General features: G+C 62.1%; 1 protein-coding gene across 5 annotated transcripts in view; it reads right to left on the reverse strand.

The window, feature by feature from the left end:
* Positions 1–3,082: 3,082 nt before the first annotated feature.
* The window catches only part of D2HGDH (D-2-hydroxyglutarate dehydrogenase), a 23,358-nt gene continuing 15,846 nt past the window's right edge, over positions 3,083–10,594 (reverse strand). For 2 of the 5 annotated variants that reach the window (XM_073888815.1, XM_025888257.2), the window contains 2 exons: positions 8,098–8,263; positions 3,083–4,141 (listed from right to left, as the gene is read on the reverse strand). In XM_073888815.1, the coding sequence (XP_073744916.1) occupies positions 3,882–4,141; positions 8,098–8,263 (426 nt within the window). In that variant the 3' untranslated portion in view covers positions 3,083–3,881. The other 3 variants (XR_012376974.1, XM_073888816.1, XM_073888817.1) reach the window with 3 other exon arrangements.

Consider the following 10,594-nt stretch of genomic DNA (forward strand, 5'->3'; position numbering starts at 1 on the left):
CACGGGGGGCCACCCTGCTCCACCTTTAAGGGGGACGCTGCTGTTCCACCCAGCTGCCCAAACCTAGAATGTCGTCAGCCAGGAGTCAGCTCTCTGATCCCCACACTTACAGATGCTGGGGCCCGGGGATGTGGCAGTGCAGTTGGGGTCCCTCCCCCTGGATCCGGGCAGGAAGAGTGGGCTGAGGCTCGGGGCCACTCGCTGCACGCCCCCAGTTCAGACTGGGGCTGGGGAGCAGAACAGGACAAAGCAACGTGACGTGGAGCCTCAGTGGCCCAGCCCCAGGGATGGAGGGAAGGAACCACCGTGGCCCGGAGCCCCCACGAGGGCAGGGTCCACGGGGTTCTAGCTTACCCACAGCAGGCGGACTCCAGGGGATGCTGGGAGCCGGCGCAGAACCGCACCCGAGGGCCCAGTGGTCGCTTCCATGCTGCCCAGCTGCAGGGTCCCCGTCCACCCTTTCCTGGCCTGCCTCGCAGGAGGGGCCATCGAGCAAGGGCAGGGCGCCTCCACCGCGGGGCCCTGCTGGGGCTCCCACTCCCGTGCTGGGCAGGCAGTCTGGTCCTGCAGGGGACAGACTGACGTGGACACACGCCCTTCTTGCAGGCCCAGGGCTCAGGACCTCTGCCAGCCGGCGTCCACAGAGCAGGCCCTCAGGGCCCTGGCTTTGAACCACGTACGTGAACTTCTCCCTGGGGCCCGAGTTGGCGGCATGACCAGAGCCTGGGGAAGAGGTACTGCCCCCCACTTCTCTGCTTCTGGGGCCAAGGGCGAGCAAATACACAAGCAGCCAGGTCTAACAGGTCCCAGCCCTCCTGCCTCTGCACCTTCCCAGACCCACCTGCCACCCACCTCCCTTGCTGTCCAAGGCCCACGGCCACAGCACCCAGAAGCAGCTCTGGGCCCTGCACACTCTGCCCAGAAATGAAGGGACATGATCTGACTGGGCTACCGTCCCATGGAGCATGTACTTTCATGCCCATGGGCCAGAGCCAGCAGGGAGGGGAGCCAGGAACCAGAACTACCCAGGAAGCTCCCTCCTCACACACCCCTACCCAGGAGCTATTCTGGAAACTTCACAGTGCCTCTGGCTGTCCCCACAGAGCAGGGGGCAGGATATGCCAATGCACACGGGAGGCTCGCCCAAGGGCCACTGTGAGGCACGGCTGCCCGGGGGGGCGGGGGGGTCCAGCCAGCACACTCCTCCTCACCACCCCAGGGAATAGGCCATGTCCCCACCGCCCACCTGGCCTTTGGGGTCTGAACCTTTGGCAGGACAAGACCCAGTGGCTCTCCCCAACTCCTGAGGTCCGAAGGGCCCCAAGCCTAGGATGGCAGGTGGTATACTAGGGAGCAGCAGGGTGGGAGAAGCCTGCTGAGTGTACCCCCAGTCCCCGTGAGGGTCAGTCCTGGGGCTATGTCAGCATGAGCACGGTCACTGGTCAGTGGGCACAGTGTCCTACAGCCTGTCACCTCTTCCCCTCCACGGGGCAGCACCCTGATGGATGCCCTCAGGGGCCCTGTGGGGCCACCGGACCCCCAAACTCTTCCTCCAAGCCCTCAGGGCCCACAATCATCAGAGAGCACAGCCCTGAGCTTATAGGAAGTCAGCTTCTCCAAGGACTCTGCTCCCTGCAGGCCTGAGGAGGGCTGCCCAGCCCCCAGCCACGTCCCTGGGGTTGAGGGGTGGGTAGCCTCCTGGGCCCCCAGCGTCCCCTGGGCTAAGACCACCAGGCCCGCTCCCTCCTTCCCTCATCCAGCAGCTCAGGCCCCTGGCCGGGGCTTCTTCCTCGCTACGCCCTGGGCCCCTCCAACTGGGGGCCTGGCAGGCACCGGCCAGGAGCGGTGAGGGGCACTGGCCCCTCTATAGTACAACCTCTTCTTGTGTTGCAGCAGCTTAGAGCCTTAAGGCAAAAATCATAAATTCTTCCTAATCCAGATACAATAGCACCCCTCAACTCCTCAGGCACGTTCGGGGATTATCCTCAGCAGAAGCCCCACCTGCTGCAGAGCTGGTCCCAGAGGGAGCCGGGTTCGTGGCTGGAGACAGGCTTTGCGTTGTCAACATTCCTGACAGCCCGGCTTCCTGCTCTTTTCACATAATGTCTGCTGTGGCCACGTGGCCGTGAGAGGCAGGATGGTACGGAATTCACTGCACTCAGACCGACGCCCACCAGGATTCACGGTAGCCCACGGCCGCTGGAGAGCCTGTTCGCCACATGCATGAAGGCAGGTGGCCAGCACTCCGTGGGTCTAGGGCGCTGTCCTAACAGCACAGTGTATGTGTGTGTGTACCATACGTGTGCACTACATCTGTGTATGGACTGCGTGTACACACGTGTGTACCATACCTGTGTGCTACATCTGTGCACGGACCGCGTGTACTGTGTACCATACATGTGCACATCTGCGCACAGACTGCGTGTACACGTGTGTACCATACGTGTGCACATCAGTGCACAGACTGTGTGTACTGTGTGTGCACGTGTGTACCATACGCGTGCACTACATCTGTGCACGGACCGCATGTACATGTGTGTACCATACGTCTGTGCTACATCTGTGCACGGGCCACGTGTACTGTGTGTGCACGTGTGTGTGTGCAGGTGGATTCTGCAGCGCACACCCCACGAGTGGGCCACTTCACATTCTGACATTTCGGGAACCAGCTCATCCTCCGGGGAAATGGGAGGTTCCTCCTGCCACCTCCTCCCTGGGACCCCCAGTCACTGGACCTCCTTAAAGTCCCCCCTACTCTCGCAGAAGACACCTGAAACCTTCCGCCTTTTAATACATCATGCATGTTTCATTCTCCACAGTAAACCCTCGGACTCGCTGACAGTCGTCTCAACACCCCCAGCGCACACCGCCACCACGAACCGCCTCCCACAGCCCCAGGAAACCCTGGGGAGGCCAAGCCCATGGGGTTTTAAGTCAGTCGGGGGCGGGGATGGGAGCAAAGGGGTGAGGCCTGGAGTCACTGTGTCGGCCCCCAGGGTTCCAGTGCTCAGGGAACAGGCACCTGCAGGCACCTCACCACAGGCTTCACGAGATTTTTCTAGTAACAGAAGCAAGGAGAGCGTCGTGATTAATTCCCATTTTACTGGAAGTTCATTACAGCCAGAAAGAAAACACGTGTCCAGACCTTCCCCACAGCCCCAGGAGCGGTCCCAGGCCTGGGCAACAGCGGGGAGCAGGTTAGGGTGCAGTGAGTATGCCAAGCCTGCCCCGCTGTGCACTCACACCCGGCACCTCCTGGCCTCACGGATGTTGGATGCTGAAGTGGAGTGCAGACACATCACTGCAAACCACCAGGGTGAGCCATTAGTGACTAACTCTGACAACCGGCTTGCCAATGGATGGGCCTTCTAGAAAATGGGGGAACCATGCCTTCCAGGGTGGAGACCCTCCCTGTCACTCTGGCCCAAAGCCGCCAGTGACCCAGGCCGTCGGTCAGAGTTCCAGGACGGGCCCCACACTGTCCCACGGAGCTTATCGCCTCTGCCGGGGATGCATACTGCGTGGGGGATCCAGTGACGGGACCACGCATGCCCCCTCCCACAGCTGCAGCCCACCGCAGAGCGGAATGTGGCCTGGTCTCCCTGCCCACCCGGCCCCCCCAGGACGTCAGCAGGAGGCCCTCTCCCAGCGGGCAGAGGGGTAGACGGTGCCCGCGCAGAGGCTGAGAGAGCAGAAGCCAGAAAGAATCCCGCCTGGGGGCTGACTGGGCCCCTCCAACCGGTGGCTGGACCACCCCACCTGCGGCTGCCCCACAGCACGGACCCCCAAGCTCACCCCAACCCTGCAGGCCCACCACCACAGGCAAAACCAGAGTCAGGCCAAGGCCCCTCCTGCGTCTCCTGCTGACCCTGCAGGCCCTGTCAGGCCTGGGCAGGCAGTGTCTTGTAGGGGTTCAGGATGCCCTGGGGGTCCAGGAGGGCCTTGAGCTGCTGCATCAGCCTCAGGGCCTCGGGCGGCTTGCTGTAGCTGAGGACGCCTCTCTTCCTGAAGCCCAGGCCGTGCTCGGCGCTGACGCTGCCCCGCTGCCTGGCTGTCCACTCGTACACGTAGGGTTCCAGGGCATCCAGCAGCAACGGGCTGAAGGCCTCTGACGTCACATTGAGGTGCAGGTTACCGTCCCCTGCAGGGACAGGGGTCCCTGGGTTAGGCGGAGACCCCCTCCCCGACAGGCCCCAGGCCTGCCCTGCCCTCACTCCTCGTTCCACTGGTCACCGGCATGCAGTGACTGAAGAGGCCCATTGGTGACCACTCCAAGTCCTCCCCTCTACCTGCATGGCCCCTCTGAGGCCCCCGGCTCACAGTGACCGACCGCCCACCCAGCCAGCGAGAGCCCTGGGTCCAGACCACACCCATGGCTATCACCAGACCCACACCTCCCAACAGTGCCCACAGCAGCCTCTGCCAACAGCTCCACATGCCCCGCCAATGCCCACCGCAAAGCCCTGGCCCCATGCTCTCTGGCCTCGCTGAGACATCCAGACACGCCCTGGCTCTGGCTCTGTGGACGGCCTGGCTCACCGCCCACGTGCACCTCTCTCGGGGGCCCCAAAGCAATGACGAGACACAGGATGAAGCCAAGGCAAGGCGGGCAGGAGATCCAGGGCCGGGGCCATGATAGCTGGCTGCCGTCTGTCCAGCAGAGGAAGGAGGCAGGACTCCGTGGGCCCCGGCAGACCGGCCTGTAGTGAGGCCCTCTCCCGGGAGGTGAACATTCAGTGCAGGGGCAAGTGCAGATACGCAGACAGGAGGCCCCCACTCCCAGACTCAGAGGTCAGGAAGGTGGGAAGGGCCGAGCAGATGGGGGGTCGGGCCCAGGGAGAGTTGCTGCCCACCGTGAGGGGCAGAGAGCCTCGTTAGCCAACAGGAGGGGCTCCTAGAGGCTGGAGCAAACAGAGCAAACCCCAGGGCAACACAGTGGGCAGGCCTAGGGCCTCTGACCCGGTGACCTACAGCTTCTCATGTGCCACCTCCCTCCGGGCCTGTCAGATGTAGGGAACACAAGAGGGAGCCCCCTCCCACCAGAGCGAACCGCTGCTACCTGAGGGCAGAGGCTCCAAACCCCCACGGAGGGCCCTGCACACCCATCAGCCAGCCTGCACAGGCTCCGGCTAGAATTCCTGCTACCTGGGCGGTCCCACGGACCCTGAGCTGGAACATGAAGATGGGAGAGGTTCCAGCAGGCAGGACCCCAGTCCCCACCCCCACTTGCATCCCCTGCACAAGCAAATCACCTCCGACCCAGGCCTCAAGTAGTCCCCACAGACAAAGCCCTGAGATACACGAGCCCACACCAAAAACTCCACACACACAAGAAAAGCAGCCACGATGAGCAAGAGCCAGCAAACCTGACCCACAAAGTCTTCAGATCCTGCAATTTCCAGAAACAGAGCACAAATGCTTCATATATTTACAGACATAAGAAATAAAGAAGAGAAGACACTGATCAAATAAACAAATATCTCAACCAACTTCCTAGAAATGGAAAATATCGATCACTTAAAGGTCAAAGTCAACAAACAGGTTTTGACACGCGTTACTCAAGGCAGAGATAAATGACAAGAAGAGAAATCTGAACGCAAGGTGCAGTCAGAGCTGGGCAGCAGGGAAAGCGGATGGGGAGCCGCAGGGGTCGGGGGAGGGGGACAGGCAGAGCCATCTCTACTGCCACCGCGCCACGGCGCCCGGGCGGACACGCAAACAAACACCCACCCAGACAAACCAGCGACACGGAAGAGAAGAAAAACCAGATGCCTGCGGACAGCAACACGGCAAGTCAGCACCGTGGAGTGTTCGAGCCAAGACCAGGCAAATGAAACCCGTGGGGCTCCGTCACCTCCTGTCTCGCACGACAGGAGACGAGGCTGGGACTCAGAGGCCGCGACACCAGAGAGGGATGCAGGCATGGCTGCGCCTCCACCAGCACGGCCACGTAACACCGGCACTGCTGCCCGGGGCGGGAAACAGAGCTAAGACACGCCCCAGGAGGGGCGCCTGGGTGGCTCAGCTGGCGAAGCGTCTGCCTTCGGCTCAGGTCGTGATCCCGGGTCCTGGGATGGAGCCCCGCGTCGGGCTCCCTGCTCCGCGGGAAGCCTGCTTCTCCCTCTCCCACTCCCCCTGCTCATGCTCTGTCTCTCTCAAATAAATATTTTTAAAAAAAATAAAAAATAAAGACAACAAACGACAAACTGCATGACAGAGAGACCATCCCCGTGTCGTCTACAAAAGACACGTCTAAGCCATAGAATGGAAAACGGTGGAAAGTAACGGGAAGAAAAACAACATGTTAGAAAAAGACTAAATTCAAGGAGCCCATGTGACTGGTCCGAGGCCAGAGCGAGTCCAGCAGTCAGAAGAGTCTGTCGTGCTGAGAGCCCGTTTACCCCGGAATGAAATGACAGGTGCGAACTCCCATCCTCGAGGCTGATGGAGCCACAGAAGGACGCGGCCTGTCGCCGACGTGCAGACTGTTGACCCCCGCTCCGTGGCCGGCGTCCGCGGGACACACGGCACAGACCACGCACGCAGGCAGTTGATCCGGTGGGTCCCACGCTGGCCTCCCAGACGGCACAGAGCACGTTTTCCACAAGGACTCACGAACCGCCAGGAAAGCCGACCGAGGAGAACACACCAGTGTGACCAAGACCAGGCTCTCTGGCGATGATGCAGTGAACAACAAATCAGTAGTTTTTTAAAAACAGCTAGAAAGGGGTGCCTGGGTGGCTCAGATGGTTGGGCGTCTGCCTTCGACTCAGGTCATGATCCCAGGGTCCTGAGATCGAGTCCCACATCGGGCTCCCTGCTCCTTCGGAGCCTGCCTCTCCCTTTGCCTCTGCCTCTATCTCTCTTGAATAAATAAATAAAATCTTAAAAAAAAAAAAAACCAGCTAGAAAACTCCTGTAAGTTTGGGAATTCACATTTCTGCCTAACTGATGGGTCAAAGAAACGAGACTGGGAGTCAGAAAACACGTGGGACTGAGTGTGGTCTCAGCACAGACATCGCGACAGCGCCCACCGCGGAGACTCTCCGCTCAGGCAGGCTGGCCTCACCCTCCACCCCGGCCGCTCCCCAGAGCCTGGGGCCGAGGTCAGAGCAGCAGATGGGACAGAAACCAAAGGGCGGAAGCCAGTAGCACTGGGGCCAGGAGCCCAGAAGCCCAGCAAGCAGCACAAAACACTGGACACTGGCTCCCCCACGCGCCCTCTGGCTGAGTGCACAGGCATGAGGACACCTGGGCTCCTGGACCAGAGTGACCGGGTGCCCGTGCTGGCCGCCCAGTGCACAAACCCTCCAGCCTCGAATCTTCACCGCAGCTCCCGCCAGACGGCCAAGGAGGCGGTAACGCCAACCAGTCAGACCCCTCGGGGCCCGAGGGAGAGACCACGGTCACGCCGCTGTGGGGTGATGATGGCGTCCACACAGACCCGGGGAAGGGACATGCTATGGCCCAGGACGAGGCCGGGGAAAACCCTGCACAGAACACAGGCACGCGGACCAAACAACGCAGAGGGCTGTGGCCGAGCCAGGCGACCCCCGGACCACAGCCCCACCTGCACAAGGGGCTTGGTGGGAACGGCCTCGCTGGCCCCAGGGAAACCAGCCCAGTCGCCCCGCCAGACGCCAGAGAAGCTCCCGACTCACACGGTACCCGCTCCTGATGTGCCCAGTGGGTGCCCGGGCTCCGCCGGTGGCAGAGGCTGCACTCAGTGCCCCACGAGGAGGAAGGCTGGCCTGCGGCCTCCTCTCCCCACACCCGGCCCTCGGACGATGCCAGTCCTCCACCACCCTGCACCCTGCACACCCTGCTTCTCCCTCTCTCTGCCTGCCACTCCCCCTGCTCGTGCGCTCGCTCTCTCTCGCAAATAAAATCTTGAAAATAAAAAATAAAAATAAAACGCTTGCAGCTCGTGAGGGGGAGGGGGAGGGAGCTCGTCAGTGACACCTCGGCCAGGCCGAGGGAGGCGCACCGCGGCGGCCAGTCAGAGGTCCTTTCCAAAATACCCACAGAACCATGAAGACGATTAGGGCTCCCAACAACCAGGATCCCCCATCGCTGCCCGACTCCAGAACGGCTCACCCAAGTGGCCATAGCCCACCACGTGCTTGGCCCGCGAGCCAAGGCGGGCGCGCAGGTCGGGCACGAGGTCATAGAGCCTCTCAGTGGGCAGGGAGAGATCATATTTGTACACGTAGCCATCCTGGCTCAGCGCCTCCGAGATCCTCTCCCTCAGGGCCCACAGCGCCTAGGACAGACAGAAAACAAAGTCAAAGGGAGCACTGTGAGGGTGTCTGTGCCGACGGCAGTTAGAATGCTGGTGGCCTGGCATGACCAGGAAGGTCACAATGGAACCTTCCAGGTGACTGAAATGTTCTGGGTTGTGACAAACATGGGGCTCTGATCCAAGAGTCTGTACTGGACAAGGCCCCAGAAAGCGGCCACGGCTCACCCCAGGACACATGGACGGCCCCTCTTCAAGAGGACGGAGGACACCCTGAGTGACGGTTGGGGCCACCACTCCGTGAGGGAACCTGAGCGATGGCGGTCGGGCAGAGAAGACACTGCAGAGGGCACAGGGCCATGGGGCCCTGGGCTGCCCAAGACACACGTAGGCTGTGGGCGGGCGGGGTGCTGACAGCTGGAGCAGGAAAGTGAGGGTGGCGCAGGGGCGCTGAGGGGGCCTGGGGAGCGGGGGGCTCATCACATCACTGCCCTTCCAGACAAAGCCGCCCGTGGCTTACTGGCTCGGCGGGCTGACCGGTCACGGTGGACACTTGGAGTCCGGGTCACGGAGCAGAGGAAACAGAGCCGAATGCGCCATCACTCCGCTGCGGGGCTGACCCTTGTCCTCTGCCCTCCACATGTCCCCCGAGTCAGGAACTGTCGCGGCAAAATTCCAGCGCGGGAAGCACTGGCTCCTCCTGCTTTTCCACACGAGCACAGAGCCAGGACCGCCCCCAAAAGAGCAGTAAGAACCCCTTACTGCCACGGACACCTGCCAGCGTCTGGTTTCCCCGATTCTCATCGGCTTTCGGGGTCACTGCGAGGTCCCTCTGTGCCCTCTCCCCAACTCTCTGCACCCAACCTTCAGTGGCTCCCGCCCGCCACCTTCCTCACACACCCAGACCAGCAATGACCCTGCACAGCTTGCCACGCTGCTGGACCCAAGCTGGAGCACTGCAGGGCCGTCCTACCGCCCACGGGCTCCTCCCCGTCCATTCACATCCGCCACATGCTACCATGGCCACAGACCTGCCCCTTGCCTGCCACCCACCCTCCCTGCTCATCCCACCATCTCTGGATGTTCTGGAACCAGGCAGGCACAAGCCCCTGGGGACCCTTGTGCTCCTGCAAAGGTATCCTTGAGGCTTGTTCCTGCTTCCCTATCTTTGCTCAAAGGTCCCTTCAGGAATGTCCCCCGGCTACAACCATGCCACGTCCTGCCCACCAGGGCAACACCATCTGCGAGGGAAGCCGGCCCACCTCCTCCGGTGTCCCGGGGCCGCTGGAGAACGCTGCTGTGGAGTCACCGGTCCAGACCGAGCAGGGACCGGCGTGGGTGCACGTGGCAGCCCCATGCACTGCCCACCCCGGGCAGTGGGCTCTCGGGACTCGCTGTGGCTGACGAGCCTTGAGCAGCACCGCCTGCCAGCCCCCACCACAAGCCTGGAGCACCAGCTTCCCTTCTGGTGGAGATGGGACCGGGCACGGGCCAGCACACAGCGGGGAGCCTCTCCTTACTGCCCCCAAGGTTGCTCCTCACTCCCATTGCTGACACACAGCGCATTTAGGAAGAAACAGAGACAAATGTGGAGACACAGTTGCGCGTCTTTGGCAGCAGAGAATAGCACCGAGCCTGTGCTAGGAGTGAAGGACTTGCCCATGTTCCTCCGGCTGGCACGGCCTGCACGACACTGCAGTAGACACACGGGACACCCTGGAGGACACAGCCAGACGCCCTGCCCGGTCCTCCCTCCAGCGGTGAGATCACCCAGTGGGGACAATGGAGCGGTGGGGGCAGGGCGGGGAGACAGGTCCTCACTCCCCAACAGGACGAGGCTGCAGCACGAGGCCCTTCGTCTGCAGGTGGGGTCGGACGCACCTCAACAGTGTTGGAACTCCTGACTTGGTATTTACTAAACTCACAAAACCACCACGAAAAAGAAGGTTTAATAACAAGGCATACCAGGAAACCCAACAGGTCCGTCGTAAGAGCCGGCCTGAGACCCGGCTCCCCACTCACACCCAGGGGCGCCCAGACTCACATACGGCCCTGGCCCAGACGCACGTCCTCCCTTGACCCTGCCCAAGCTGGCCACTCTCACACCACAGCCCCAGGGACCACGGTGCACAAATATGGGACAGTGCCTCCCAGTGCCCCGGGTCCCCCCAGGATGGTGACGGAGGTTCCCAGCGCCCCAGGTCCCCCAGGATGGAGACGCAAGCTCCCGGCGCCCCAGGCCCCCCAGGATGGTGACGGAGGCTCCCGGCGCCCCAGGCCCCCCAGGATGGTGACAGAGGTTCCCAGTGCCCCAGGTCCCCCCAGGATGGTGACAGAGGCTCCCAGCGCCCCAGG

Source organism: Callorhinus ursinus, unplaced genomic scaffold, assembly GCF_003265705.2.
Source record: "Callorhinus ursinus isolate GAN/ISIS: 27379988/994484 unplaced genomic scaffold, GSC_fseal_2.0 scaffold96, whole genome shotgun sequence".
NCBI lineage: Eukaryota > Metazoa > Chordata > Mammalia > Carnivora > Otariidae > Callorhinus > Callorhinus ursinus.